The sequence below is a fragment of the Trifolium pratense genome, linkage group LG5, assembly GCF_020283565.1.
Source record: "Trifolium pratense cultivar HEN17-A07 linkage group LG5, ARS_RC_1.1, whole genome shotgun sequence".
Classification (NCBI taxonomy): Eukaryota; Viridiplantae; Streptophyta; class Magnoliopsida; order Fabales; family Fabaceae; genus Trifolium; species Trifolium pratense.
In genome coordinates, this window is record NC_060063.1 from 12,388,864 (window position 1) to 12,404,766 (window position 15,903).

Genomic DNA, 15,903 nt, shown 5'->3' on the forward strand with positions numbered 1-15,903 from the left:
CTATGTCAAGTAACTCATTTTGAGGGACAGCATACTATAAAGGCTACTCTTTCTTGCTTTCACTCCTTGTTTAATGTTATGTTAGTTTTCTAAGATAAAGAATCAATTTCACTCTAATTTTTGGTATGTTAAACATGAAATTAATTATTCATTTTTTATGCATATATATTTCACTTTCACATCTATTCTTAACTTTCACTTTATATCTCTCCCTTGGAGGGATATTCATTCTTTGTGGGTTTATATTGTGGGGTTTGTACTATAATATTATAAAGGTGTAGATCAATCCAAGGGTTAAAAAGTGTGGTGCACCATGGACCACCTTTACATGTGACCCATGATAACATTTTGTCCTTTCCTAAAAATTTGTCCTCTTAATTAAGTGGATTTAGATCACCCATAGGCTATGGAGTCCAGTCACTAAATGTGTGCGGTCTTGATTGAAATCAAACAATTTAGAGGTTAAAATAGTAATTTTAGTTTAAAAAAATGTCAATTTTTTATTTTATTTAAGATTGTTCTCAATTTCAATTAAATAGTCAAAAATTATTTACGGCGTGAGTGTATTAATTTAATGATTTACAATAGTCACACCCAACTTCTGAGCGGTGCAACGACTATAGAAACCATTCAATTTAACGATTTTTTTTTTTAGATTAAACGGTCTTTACAGATGATGTACCGTACAACCAGAGAGATGCTTAGTATCCATTTTTTTCATGGACCTACAATTGCCACTTGCAAATTTAAGTAAAATGTATATCTACCCAATTGCACTCACTCCAAAGAAAGAACAATATTTTGGTTTTTAATTTATTCTAATGTATGGGTCTACAAATGACTTCACATATTCAATACTTCAACAAAAAAATTATTTTTTATTCTATTAACAACCAATCCACTCTTACAACTATTCATACACGTAGAGATTAACTCATCTTGCTCCAATCCTATGTGAAAATAAAAACATTTCTTAGACATTCTTAAAATTCAAGAAACATGCAATGTGATGTTGCAATAATGTCTTTAGTAGTTACGTGTGAAGGAAAAAAAAAAGTGTAATGGGTCCCATACATTACTCTCTCCTCTTCCTATCTTTCTCAAAATCTATATAAAGCAGTTGCATTTTTATTTCAACTCACCCATCAAACCAATACACCTCACCTTATAACAAACAAAAAAGTATAAAGTCATTGAATTCATAAACCAAAATTAGAAGGAGAAAGTTTTTCTCTTTTTCATGTTTCAAACTACAAGACACCATTGTTGAGTTTTGTTAATGGAGAGTTTAACAAAAGTATTAGTGTTTTTGTGTTTATGTGTTTGTTATGTCACAAGTTCTGTGACTTATGATCATAAAGCTATTGTGATTAATGGTAAGAGAAGAATTTTGATCTCTGGTTCCATCCACTATCCAAGAAGTACTCCTCAGGTACACACCGTCTATCATGTTGCATCAAATTTTGTTTTTTTATTCATTCTTGTACGTCATTGAGTTATGAATAACGAGTCTCAAGTTCGAGTCCTGTTAATAAAAAAAAAAATTGATAGAGTAGAGTAGAGATTTTCCATTTACATTGATTCATGTGGCTCAATTCGGTTTAATATTAATTATTCAGACAAAAATAAAGTTTGATAAAAAATTGTTCGTTAATGCAGATGTGGCCGGATTTAATTCGAAAGGCCAAAGATGGAGGTGTAGATGTCATTGAAACTTATGTATTTTGGAATGGACATGAACCTTCTCCAGGAAAAGTAATGAAATTTATTTTTATGAGGGTCTTTTTTCTTTTCTTTTTTTGAAATTTTTTTATTTATATATTTTTATGATTTTCACTAATTTATGTTTTATAAAATGTTGAATTTTTTTTTTTCAGTATTACTTTGAAGATAGATTTGATTTGGTGAAGTTTATCAAAGTGGTTCAACAAGCAGGACTATATGTTCATTTACGTATTGGTCCTTATGTTTGTGCAGAATGGAATTTTGGGTAATGAATTTAATCATAATCATGACAATAGTAAAAAATTATTAGTAGATAAATTTTTAGAAATTACTCAAAAATCACATGTTCTGTTTTTGTATACAGAGGATTCCCTGTTTGGCTAAAGTATGTTCCAGGTGTTGCTTTCAGAACAGACAATGAACCGTTCAAGGTTGGAACTTTTTCTATTTGGTTGTTCATTAATTAATTATTTAATTAACTTTAATTATTTGATAATTATTGGTTGGTTGTAGTGATTAATTGATTTTTTAACTAACCGTCCTAACTTTTTGTCTTGATGTTTGTTAGGTGGCTATGCAAAAATTCACTGCTAAGATTGTTAGTCTTATGAAATCAGAGAGTTTGTTTCAAAACCAAGGTGGTCCAATCATTTTGTCTCAGGTAAATAAATAAATAAATAAATAAAATGATGTTCAAATATCTTCTCTTATTTGTATTATTTTAGAACATTCTTTTTACTATAAAGTTATTTAACAATAGTTTTACTATAATGTTTATGGTAAATAAGTGATAATATCAGAGTTCGAATTATAACCTTACATACCGTGATGTTCACTTTAGTGTTGAAAAATGAAATACAAATTATTTTTCTAACCTTGTAATCTAGATTTTGACCGAGAGGTAAGTGGAATCTGGTCAGATACTTTAGTAACGATTTGAACTTAGATTTTTCTGATGATTCGTCTTTAACTGAAGTTCGTCAACCACGAGCGAAAGTACTTAGTTTTGTAGAAAATTGTAATTCAATTTGAATTGATGACAGATTGAGAATGAGTATGGACCAGTGGAATGGGAAATTGGTGCTCCTGGAAAAGCTTACACCAAATGGTTTTCTCAAATGGCTGTAGGATTAGATACCGGTGTACCGTGGATCATGTGTAAGCAAGAAGATGCTCCTGATCCTATTGTAAGCTATTCTTCACTTTTCAAAAATTTGATATACATTTTTTTATTGTGTTGTCTAGCTTTGGAGTTGTCTTTTTCATTATCAAATTCTTATCCTTATCCTGTGCCTTAAAATTTATGTGTTCTGTTAGTTTAGTGCTGAGCTTTATGACAGTGATATGCTTATTTTGTTATTGTTAAGATTGTTGCTTTTACTATGCCATGATATATTGATGTTCTTCCATAAGTCAATTTTGATGTTCTTCTGTATTGCGTCATTTTTGTATATGTTGAGTAAATGACTCATAGTTACTGATAAGTGTACTACAAGTCGTTCGAGCAAAGCGAGAGCGACTACCCTCTGGGCCAGGCCCAAACATTTGTTGGGTTGTGAAGAGATCAGGGGTAGTGTTGTAATTTGAACTGTAAATCCTAATCTTGAAATATATAGAAATGAATGCATTCGGAGACTTAGGTGTAATTGGCCGAACTTAGTTACCAAATATCGTGTGTTCATTGTTTACGTTTTTTTGCATTGTTACTCTTTTGAACCGGGTTAGCAGTTTTAATACTATCTGATCTTTTTTTACTGACTGTTTTGTAGATTGATACGTGCAATGGATATTACTGTGAAAACTTCTTTCCCAACAAGAACTACAAACCGAAAATGTGGACTGAAAATTGGTCCGGCTGGTATGTTACGCCAAACAAACGCTACCTTTAAGTCTGAAATTTTTCATTTAAGGTCCTTAGTTTTGTGATTCTTGTGTTTTAGGTACACTGATTTCGGTAGTGCTGTCCCTTATAGACCAGCAGAAGACTTAGCATTCTCAGTTGCTAGATTCATTCAAAATCGCGGCTCATATGTTAACTACTATATGGTATTTTTATGCCATATTTGATTTATTCAATGTTTATAATACTTATAAATTCACACCTTCTATGCTATACAAATTTATGTTCAAGCAACTTCGATCGACTCTAATAATATCTTATTCTTGAGTCCAGTACCATGGAGGAACTAATTTTGGAAGGACATCTAGTGGCCTTTTCATTGCCACGAGTTACGACTATGATGCTCCTCTTGACGAATACGGTATGCAGTAATAAGGTTGAAATTGTTCACGCGTTTCTAATGATGATAAATTATACACATTGATGTTTACGCGCTACTATATCAGGACTTACAAATGAACCAAAATATACACATCTAAGAGATTTACATAAAGCAATAAAGCAATGCGAGTCAGCTTTAGTGTCCGTGGATCCGACGGTGTCATGGCCTGGAAAAAACCTTGAGGTAAATTCCATGATGTGGTGGTTCATTATAAAAGGCGCAAAATTAATATTGTGTTGAAGATTCATTTGATTTCTTTTGTTAATGTAATCGTTCGTAGGTACACGTTTACAAGACAAGCTTTGGTGCCTGTGCTGCATTTCTTGCAAATTACAACACCGGAACATGGGGAAAAGTTCCATTTGGAAATGGCCAATACGACCTACCGCCTTGGTCTATCAGTATTCTTCCTGATTGCAAAACTGAGGTTTATAACACCGCAAAGGTAACACGAGACTACCGAATATGTCACATATGTCAAGGTTTTTTCGAAGTGTGATCATTCAGACATTTACCAATTTTAACCAGGTTCGCGCACCAAGGTTTCATAGAAAGATGACTGCAGTGAGCTCATTTACTTGGCAGTCGTACAACGAACAACCTGCCGCCTCTGGTGGAAGTGATTCCTTCACAGCAAATTCACTTTTGGAGCAAGTCAATGTGACTCGTGATTCGTCAGATTATTTGTGGTATATGACAGAGTAAGTATCTTTCAACTTCTCAAACTTCTTAAAGAAAATAAGTATTTGGAATGTTAATCTCTTGAGTACTTATTGATACTTAAATTTTTTCGTCGTTTTTAGTGTCAACATTAGTCCTAATGAAGCTTTTTTAAAGAATGGTCAATCTCCTGTTCTTACTGCAATGTCGGCCGGCCATGTTCTACATGTTTTTGTTAATGGTCAATATTCAGGTGAGCACGTCTCTTTTGCTTAGCACTTTTTCTACGAGAGAAGTTCCGATTTTACATACGAGAAATACTTATTAGTACGAAACGAAAAATTTAACAAACTACGTGACAAGAACAAAAACGTGTTTCATTTACCTTATCTCATGTATTCTGCAAAATCCAGACATAACATGTTTTAAAAATGCGCTGCATCAGTATTCGTATCGTTCTAAATAAAATCTCTCTTTACATATTGATCTCTTGTATGAATGTAGGCACTGCATATGGATCATTGGAGAATCCTAAATTAACATTTAGTGGTAATGTGAAGATGTGGGTTGGCAATAACAAGATTTCTCTACTTAGTGTTGCCGTTGGTCTCTCGGTTAGTTGATTTTTTCTGATGTCTATCTTATATGTGACATTTTTATTTGCTAATAAAAATTATGTTTCTAATCATTTTATTTTTTCAAATTAATACCAGAATGTTGGCATCCACTATGAAACATGGAATGTTGGCGTGTTAGGCCCGGTAACATTGAAAGGTTTAAACGAGGGGACAAGAGACTTGTCTCGACAAAAATGGTCTTACAAGGTTTGTTCCGTCGTATATTAATTACACATTTGTGCAATTCTTGCATAATCAGTAACTTTTATGTTATTGGACAGACTGGACTGAAAGGTGAAGCCTTGAACCTTAATACCGTATCCGGAAGTTCTGCTGTTAGCTGGGCACAAGGGCCATCATTGTCTAAAAAACAACCTTTGACATGGTACAAGGTAAGAATGAAATTTCTATAAATGTTGCAATTTTGTTAATGTTACACATGATTATATATGCTTCTGCATAAATTCTGAGTCATTCTTTGTTTCAATGTTGTTAGACAACTTTCAGCGCGCCGGCCGGTAATGATCCATTGGCTCTAGATGTGGGTAGCATGGGAAAGGGTGAAATATGGGTAAATGGTCATAGCATTGGTCGTCATTGGCCTGCATATATAGCACGCGGTAATTGTGGTGGTTGTAATTATGCCGGAACATTTACCGATAAAAAATGCCGAACAAATTGTGGACAGTCTACCCAAAAATGGTAAGAATCCATATAACTTAATTACTTCACAACTACCATGAAAGTACTCAGTGATCAAGAGATCCTATTTTTGTATTTCGACAGGTATCATATTCCTCGCTCGTGGCTGAACCCAAGTGGAAACTTCTTGGCTGTGTTGGAAGAATGGGGAGGCGACCCTACCGGAATTTCATTGGTGAAAAGAACATAATGTGCTATTTGACTTTATCAGAAAGGTATCACAATTATTGCGTGACATCAATGTTTTTCTATCATATACTCCCCCGGTATCAAGGTTTATTGAATAACTAATGTATTTGGTTACCAGATACATCAGTTATTCAATGAACCTGAAAAAAGAATCTTTACTTAGATTTAAGACCGGAGGAAGTTCCTCATTATAATTTTCTCTGATGCTTATTATCCTTGTGGCCTTTTCTGCAGAACAAAAATTGTGTAGTGACTCATGTCTAGGAACCTCAAAGAAGCTCTCAGATAAGTCCCTATGCAACTAGGATCCTCTTCTGCACAAATAAATGTGATTCATATCTTATAAGATTCAGTATATAAAGTGTTTCAAGTTCAACATTGATGCTCCATAGTTCAAGTTTACACCAAAAGATTGTCAAGGCCTAATAATCAACAACCTGGCCAAAAATAAAATATATATTTACATATATATACAATAGAAGTTTGATGCAAAGAAGCTGTATAGTGTATACTGTACATAGCCAAATTTGAATATTGTTTCATGTATTAGAGGGCTTGTTACAATGAATATTGAGCTCATCATACAAAGAATCATAAAAGTTTGAGATTTGGACACACAAAATGTGTCATTTTTTCCACAAATAAAATTGTTTGTTTTTACATTGGAGTTTCTTTGAAGACACATTGAAAGCAATAAAATTTACTTTCAAATGGGCTTCTGATTTTATTTTTTTTATGTCATAAGTTTTAGTTATTTGTTCTATACATGTAATTGGTATTAAATTTTTGTTTTAAAGAAAAGGTATAAATGAATTAAAAAATCTTGCTTAAAGATTTATAAGAATAAGATCCTTTTTTTTAAAAAAATAATGAGAATAAGATCCTCTCTCTCATAAAAACAAGCATTTTCTTGGAGTATAAGATAAGATATACTATATATTCTTGTCAAAAAAGAAGAAGAAGACAAGATATACTATAATATTTATTATAAATGGACCTATACCTTAGAGAATACAAATTTTAATTTTTATGGACCACTTTGGCTCACATTAAAGAAAGTGAAAATTGAATTGATGACTTGATCAAGAAACAGATGATTCAACCAACCTTGCTAAGAAAAATATGTGCAAACATTTTGAAATGACACCAACTAGTTAGTATACCGTATATTGAATGATTTCCGGACCAACTAGTAAACTATTGTTTTCAAAATCAAGATATCTTTGCACATAATTGGTTAGTCTATGTTACAAGTCAGATACATATATTATTCAATGAATCTAAAAACTTATTTGTAGCTTGTAATAAAGATCAGAAGAAGTGTAAGTCTAAGTGAACATTGTTCTGCATAAGTCCCAAATGTAGTAAGTTGAAGTCTCTTTAAATAAAAATAGCCCAAACTTTTAGATTTTTCACCAAATATGGACAACATCAAAACATGCAAAATTGAATAACTTAAATAAAAAATTCAACATCAGACATATTTGTTACTTAAGTAGCGAACGGTGTGCTACTTAAGTAGCGAACTGAACCAATTCCCAGAAGAAGAGAAAAATGCAAAGATGAGAAAGATTTCAACCAAATGTGAGAAAATGTGTACTAAACTCTTGTTTGTTGACTTTAATCTTCACTTCTTAGGAAATTTCGACCACAAATGCAGGTTCAAAAGGCGGATTTGAAGTAGGTTTTGAGTTTTGGGGTTTCGGAGCATTTTTGAAGAAGTTGAATTTTTTTAGAAACTGCTGGAATGAAGGGGGGAGGCTGTGGAGTTTCTTATATATACGTGGGATCAGTTCGCTACTTAAGTAGTAAACACTTTCACCCGATCACTACTTAAGTACGGTATGACTAAAAAAATTCAAACTTTTCTCTACGGAGTGTGAAATCTTCAAATGTTGTTGAATTTGAATATTTTTTTGCATCCGCTACATTGTTCACTAGTTAAATAGCGAATAGGCATAGTTTTGAGAATTTAAAAGGACACGCGAGAAGGGTAAAGGGGTGCTAAAAGTAATTCTCCGGTTATTAAGGTACGGGCCGCCGTTCAGCTACAAGCTATGGGTAAGTTCCAACCCAATCAAACCAAGGTGAAAGGCTACTGAAGATTTAGGCCCAGATCTGATTTTTATTTTTTTGAAGGAAAGGCCCAGATCTGATATTTTATATAGTATTTAAAAGATGAAATTATTATTAGAAAAAAATATTTTTGTAGTTGTTGCACCAATTTGAAATTTTTTAACTAGGTTCCTAAGATATTTTTTATTTTTATAACTCTGTCCCTGTGTTTTTCCAAAATACTTAATTAGATCTATTAACTAAATTAAATGTTTTAAATCGAGTTCCTAAATTTTTAAATAATTTATAACTAGACACCTCCTAAACTTTTAAATAATTTTAATTATGTCCTTAAAATTTAAAGTAATTTCTAATTGGATCCCTAAATTCAGGACCTAATTATAAGTTATTTCAAAGTTTAAGAATTCAACTAAAAATATAAATTTAAAGATCTAAGTACAATTTACTAACAAATTCAGGAGAGATCAGTCAAATAAAAAAATTCAGGGATTTAATTATAATCATTGTTGTTCAAGGACTTAATTTGTAATTTTGTATAAAATCTGTCTAAAATAAAGGAGCAAAGTTACTTTTGTCATCTCAAACCACGAGCAATGAAGAATAGTTTCATCAACATTATGACATAATGGACAAGTAGGAGAGAAATTAACTTATGTGTGTAAAATCTGCTTTTGTTGAAATAGAGCAGTAGCATGTTTTCCAAATAAATAATTAAATGTTGGCGAGAAAGAAGCTAATGGTAACCACTATTTATCCAATATTCTCCTCTCAAATTAGCATCTCATATCCTGGTTTCCTTCATCGATGGTATGAGAAATGGATTCGAATTTGGATCACTAATTTGACCCAAAAAAATGAATGGAAGGAGTATACTATACTCCCTATATACCAAAATGATTGACCTAGTTTGTCAAAAAGATGGATGGAGTATTATTTATTGTATCCTAAATTATCTAAGGTTTGTCAAAAAGATGGATGGAGTATATTGCACATAAAGTTCGATGAAATTCCTCAACCATGTTGTGCAATTTACAACAACATCATGATTTCTCGATCATTCTAGAATAGTGGAATATGTTTTTGTTTATTGATCTGTACTCTTTTTCCCTTCTATAGGTTTTATCCCACTCGGTTTTACTAGGAAGATTTTTTAACGAGGCAGATCATACTTTGTTTTGCCATTGAAACTAGAATTCCGTGAACCCGAGTTTTTAACTCCTGATATGTCTTTTCCCTCCTCTCTCACAGTTTTCAACGTTGATTGACTAGCCAAACGAGAGTTTAAAGTCCTAGCCCGATTTCTCCGGCAACGGAGTTACCATCCGCTAGGGACCAGTTTTGGCGAAGCAATTGATCGGCGAAAGCTTCTTTTCTGAAGGATGGGGGAGGAAGATAATAATGGATGGCATACTGTTAGAGGTAGACAACGACATCAAAGAGATAACAACAGAAATCACAATTTTGATATAGCAACGGTAAGGGGCTTTAATAAGGAGAACATCAAATTGCTTACGACGTATTTCTTTACCGATTTCCCAGATAACGTCAGGGCAAAGACTTGTTTCAATGCCTTTCTTTCTTATGGGGACATCGCAGAGGTGGTTATACCAGTAAAGTGAGACAAGGGAGGTAGAAGGTTCGGATTCGCACGGTTTGATCGAGTGGCTGACCCACGCAAGCTTGAAATCGACATGGACAATATTTTAATTGGGAGAGTCAAAATCTCAGTTAACTTATCAAGGTTTCACCGACCTGAAGGGAACAATAGTGGTGAAGTGGTGAAGACAGAAACGTAGAGAGGAAGGGGAAGCATGTAAACAACCATTACGTGCATAACAGACCACACTATTCATCAACAAATGGCCGACAACAATCACACCATTCCCATGAGAATATGAAGGATTCTTACGCTCATGTGGTACGGTCGGGGGATGCATCGAGACTGGAAGATAGATAACAAACTATTGTTCTATCATATGAGGCAGAGAAGAATGATCTTTTAAGGTTGCAGAAGGCGTTCATAGGGGTTGTCGTACATACAAGAATGACTTATAACATTCAAAATGCCTTTCACGCGCAAGGATATTTTGGGGTTAAGGCTACACATCTAGGATCCAATTTAATTTTGTTAGAAGGTCAGGAGGATGGGGAGATGGAAGCGTTAATGGAAGATGCAAAAGATTGGTTGGATCAATGGTTCAAGGAGATTCGACCATGGAATCCAAAGGTTGTAGGCGTTGCAAAACTAGTGTGGCTACGTATTTTCGGTGTTCCGGCTCACGCGTAGAATGATCTTTTCTTTGAGAAGGTTACGAAACCATGGGGAACTTTTTTGAATACAGACGACGTCACAAGCAAGAAATTAACAATGGATGTTGCTCGCATTTTGATCCGTACATCTTGTCAAAAATCGGTGGATGAATTCTTTGACGTTAAAGTTAACGGTGAGATTTATCACATGCGACTCATAGAAGACTCAAATGGACCCATGAGACTGATGTTTCCTCAGCCCCAAGGCAAGGATGGGAGAGATTCTGTTAGAGTCCTAACCGAAGACGAGGAGGATGAGACGGAGGAGGAGGAGGAAGAAGCAGATGTGAGGAGAATGTTAACGGTGGCGGACGGATTGGAGAGAGAATCTGAGGGGGAAGGAGAAAATTTATTGGCGTTAAATTCTTCGGTTAATCCTAATAATACTACACTCATGGAGGTTGATCATGCTATTGTCACAAATTTTTTAAGGGAGACGAGAGAGGAGAATTCAAATCACTCAATTAACTTAGATACTAATCTAAATTCAGGCAGAGTCATTTCTGAAAATTTGAATTCTAAAAGGGGTTATGTGGTTTTGGAGGGAGGCGAGGAGTTGGTGGACAGTTTGATTGTGAAGGATGGAAAATTGATGGGCCGGGAGGAAGGTGTAGGTGAGCCTACGTTTTCTGTCCTTCCAAAACAAAATGTCATGCGGGTTACTGGTAGAAGAGGTTCTACATCTGTGGATTTGGGTTAACTCCATAATTCCAACAATCAGTTGGGCTATGTTAGTGGCGATGAAGGAGAATTAAGGGGAGGTGTTTATAGCGATGGACCAAGAGCGGTGTATAATAAATTAAATAGCGGCCCTTCGATGGCCAAAACTCCACAGGAAAAAAAATAGAACGCAGCATTAGAAGGGGAAGTTTGTTAATTCCACTGTTCTTCCTTCAGTCGCTTTAAGAAAACAACATCAACTAGCACGCAACTTATATTCACGAAACTCTCAATCTTTTTCTTCTAAATCAGCTGCGAACAAGTCTGACGCATTCGAGACTAAACATCGTACAGAACAGGTGTGTGAAGGGGTTACTCGGTTGTCACCGATTGGTAAAGATGCCCAAAAAATTTCATCACATTCGGTTTCTTCGGCAGGTGAAATTTTGTGTTGCAGTTCCATTAATTCGTCTGATATTCGTAACTGCAACGAAAAATTCTTAAAGAATTATGATAAGAAAGTGGTGTCTAAAGTTTGGCGCGGAGCTTTAGAATTGGGAGTCAAAGTGACATCGAATATTCGGCAGGACAATCAGGAGACAGGGGCTATGGGAGAGATGAAAGAGGTATGTCTTCAAGAAATACAGGATAATGAAAAAAGAGATTCAGAAGAAAGAATCAGAAGGGAGCAACGACAACATTTACATAAATGAAAATCGTCTCTTTGAATATGAGAGGGTGGGGAGGGAGTGAAAAAAGGAGAAGGTTGAGTTTGTTTCTACAAAAAGGAGCTTTTGATGTTTGTTTACTTCAAGAGACAAAGAAAACTTCAATAGATAATTTTCTCATTCATAATTTATGGGGGCATCAGGATGTTGGATGGGCATCAGGAGGATTGTTAGTAATTTGGAACTCTGTCACTTTCAATTTACTTAACAACTTTTCAGGCGAAGGTTTTTTGGGCATTAGTGTTGAGAAAGAAGGTGAGGTGATGCATATTGTTAATGTTTATTCTCCTTGTAGTGCTTCAGGTAAGAAAAAGCTTTGGGAAGATTTGTTGGCACTCAAGCAACAAAACAGTGTAGGGGAGTGGTGTGTGCGAGGAGATTTTAACGCAATTCTACACTCTTCGGAAAGAAAAGGAAGTAGTGTTGTCAATAAACGAGGTGAAAAATTGTTATTTAATCGCTTCGTAGAAGAGATGGAGGTAGTAGATGTCCCGGTGTTAGGCAAAACAATTTCTTGGTTTAGCGCCGATGGAAAATCTATGAGTTGGATAGATAGATTTTTATTGTTCGACGGTTTCATTGTCAAGCATGGTATCTCTGGACAGTGGATAGGGGATCACGATATATCTGACCATTGTCCAGTTTGGTTGATTGTTTCTCCCGTTAATTGGGGTCCTAAGCCTTTCATAGTGATCAATGGTTGGTTGGAGCATCCGGATTTTTTGTCGTTTGTGGAGACTTCTTGGAAGAGTTTCGCGGTACATGGTAAGAAGGCTTATGTGTTGAAAGAGAAATTTAAGTTATTGAAGGATTGCTTGAAAAAGTGTAATAGGGAAGTATTTGGTTTTCTTGACCTCAACATTGAGAAGACGGTGAAAGATTTAAACGATATCGAAAATATGTTGGATGGAGATGTTAGGGATGTAGAGTTAACAAGAAGAAAAGGGCTAAATAAATATTTTTGGAAACAACTTCATCTAAAAGAGAGTCTTTTAAAACAAAAATCTAGATTACGGTGGTTAAGAGAGGGTGACTCAAATTCTAGATTTTTTCATGAATCTATCAAAAGTAGACGAAGGAAGAACCAATTGATGGCCTTAAAAGATGGTGATCAATGGGTTGAGGGAGTGGAGGAGGTGAAGGGTTGTGTAAAGAATTTTTATGCGGATTATTTTCAAGAGAAATGGCTAAACCGACCGAATCTTAATGGTTTATAGTTTCAAACTCTTTCCGATGAAGACAATCTTCTTCTAATGGCACCTTTTTCAAGCGAAGAAGTTAAAGAGACGATTTGGAGTAGTGACGGTAACAAATGTCCATGACCAGACAGTTTCAATTTCACTTTCTTGAAGGCTTGTTGGGAAATTATTAAAGGTGATATTATAGACTTTCTTCATGAATTTTATAATAGTGCAATACTCCCTAAAGCCATTACTGCATCTTTTCTGTCTCTCATTCCCAAGAATGATCATCCGTAAACTTTATCGGATTATCGACCTATTTGTTTGGTATCTAGTTTGTACAAGATTTTGTCAAAGGTCTTAGCGGCAAGATTGAAGAAAGTTTTGGGAAAGATTATCTCGACCGTCCAATCGGCTTTTTCTGCCCAATATGCAGATATTAGATGGTGTGTTGGTTGTGAATGAATTGATAGATTTGGCAAAAAGAAAGAAAGATAAATGCTTGATGTTTAAAGTAGACTTTGAAAGAGCCTATGATACGGTGAACTGACATTTTTTGGATTATATGATGGTCAGAATGGGTTTTGCAGAAGGTTGGAGGCGATGGATACATGCTTGTGTTTGTCAGAGTTCTATGTTCGTACTGGTCAATGGCAGTCCTACGGAGGAGTTCAATGTTGGTAAAGGATTGAGGCAGGGTGACCCAATGTCACCGTTCCTCTTCTTGATTGTTGCTGAAGGTCTTTCGGGACTTATGAATAAAGCGGTTGGAAGCGGCTCTTTTCATGGTTACAAGGTTAACAATAATTTAATGTTTCATACTCTGCAATTCGCGGATGATACCATTATAGTAGGCGAAGGCAATTGGGACAACCTTTAAACCAGACACTAATTCGAAGCTTCGAATAAGTGTCTGGTTTAAAGGTAAAATTTTTCAAAAGTAAGCTTTATGGTATTAATTTGGATGATAGTTTTTTGCGCGCATCTTCGTCTTTTTTGCATTGTGGTGTGGATTCTATCCCTTTTCGCTTTCTTGGCATACTGGTAGGTGCTAATCCGAGAAGAAAGGCTACTTGGCTACCTATTATTGATTCCATGAAAAAGAGACTTGGTGTTTGGAATAGTGGTCTTTTATCTATTGGAGCGAGAGTCACTCTCATTAATTCAGTTCTTTCTAGTTTACCTCTCTATTTCTTCTCTTTTTTTAAAGCGCCGGTTTGTGTGTTGAAGGAAATGGTGAGCATTCAAAGGAATTTTTTATAGGGTGGAGGAATGGATAGATCGAGAATATATTGGGTTAGTTGGGATAGTATTTGCCAACCAAAGGATAAAGGAGGGTTAGGCATAAAAAATTTGGAGTCATTTAATGATTCACTCTGATGTAAATGGAAGTGGCGGTGTCTGAATGATTTGTCTGCTTCTTGGTTCAATCTTTTGCATTTTCGTTATTGATCTTTTGCCGCTAATTTCTTATATGGGGAAGGGAGGGAGGGTCTCAAACATGCTTCAATTTAGTGGCGGGATATGTGGAAAACAGGAGGCGCGGAGGAAGGGGGTTGGTTTGTTAATAATATTAGTAGCATTCTCGGCGACGGTAACAATATAGCTTTTTGGAAGGAAAAATGATTAGGAATGGTGATGAGTCTTCATCCGTCGCTATTTTTAGAGTCTTTTTAATTAAGTTTTTAATATCATTTTATTAGTTTAATGTTTAATTTAGAGTCATTTTAAATAAATTGCAATTTTTGGTTTATTGTGTCAATTAAGTGTTCTTCTCTATAAAAATAATATTTTGCATAGCTTTTATTTTCTTGGTTCGACTTAACATGTTTGTGCTTGAGTGCAAAAATTATTATTATAAGTGATCTAGTGTATGGGCTGGTGTGAATAGAAAAGATCAAACTTTGACCAAGCTAAATTGTTATTTCATGATTGGTCCTTAGGGGATTCTAATTGTTATTTTTCTTAAACAATGTGATTATCATATGATATGATCAATGAATTACGAAGTTAGTTTTTTCAATTATTCCTTGTGCTTAATGCTTTGCATGACTTGATCAATTGTGTAATGATTTCAATTATTTGTTTTAATATGATGATAGGAATGAATGATCGATCTAGGAATGATTAATCAATTAACTTTCACTTAAAAGATTAAAGTTTGTAAACCTCAATTGATCATAGATTACCTAAGACATTAGGAATCGATGATCAAGAGAGAGGATTATGTTACCAAGACATTGGGCATAATCATTTTTTATTTAATCTAATCGTGAAACTGAATTGAGTAATTTGTAATCATACATGAAATTACCAAGAGAAATAGTAATTAGATGAACCAAAAAGGATCAATCGCTGTTCTTTTATTACTTGGAATCCTAAGTTATTTCTAGTTTATGATTAAACTTCAAACCAAAGAAAAACCCCCCTTTTATTTACATCTTAAATACGATACAATTGTTTTGTCAAGATTGAAACAATCCCTGCGGAAACGAACTTTATAAATTTTATTACTTAACGATAAATTAGTACACTTGCTAATTTGTTATCAAATGGTACCGTTAAGTGAATTGTATCCATCTTTGTTTCAAAAATCAACTCATAAAGATGCTTGCATTTCAAATATGGGGATATGGAATAACAACATGTGGTCTTGGAAACTCAATTGGATGGAAGCACTTGATGATGCAGATATTGAATCCCTCAATGAATTGCATCAATTGCTTGAACAAGTTCGGCCTAACAGAGCTTCTAGCGACAGACGAAGATGGTC

At 34.6% G+C, this 15,903-nt stretch overlaps 1 protein-coding gene across 1 annotated transcript; it reads left to right on the forward strand.

The window, feature by feature from the left end:
* The first annotated feature begins 789 nt into the window (after positions 1–789).
* On the forward strand, positions 790–6,201 carry LOC123882870 (beta-galactosidase-like). Its single transcript, XM_045931514.1, has 18 exons — positions 790–1,432; positions 1,660–1,755; positions 1,878–1,990; positions 2,090–2,156; positions 2,294–2,386; positions 2,769–2,912; positions 3,495–3,583; positions 3,666–3,771; positions 3,899–3,986; positions 4,072–4,190; positions 4,288–4,452; positions 4,536–4,708; positions 4,811–4,920; positions 5,172–5,281; positions 5,381–5,491; positions 5,566–5,676; positions 5,781–5,986; positions 6,071–6,201. The coding sequence occupies exons 1-18, from the start codon at positions 1,280–1,282 to the stop codon at positions 6,174–6,176; spliced, it is 2,160 nt and encodes a 719-aa protein (XP_045787470.1). The 5' UTR covers positions 790–1,279; the 3' UTR covers positions 6,177–6,201.
* Positions 6,202–15,903: the final 9,702 nt, after the last annotated feature.

Bases quoted from the DNA above. Each gene is read 5' to 3' on its own strand.
- LOC123882870 (XM_045931514.1), top strand. From the start codon at position 1,280: ATGGAGAGTTTAACAAAAGTATTAGTGTTTTTGTGTTTATGTGTTTGT. The intron at 3,584-3,665 runs GTATGTTACGCC...CTTGTGTTTTAG, and splicing joins ACTGAAAATTGGTCCGGCTG to GTACACTGATTTCGGTAGTG. The intron at 3,987-4,071 runs GTATGCAGTAAT...CTACTATATCAG, and splicing joins TGCTCCTCTTGACGAATACG to GACTTACAAATGAACCAAAA.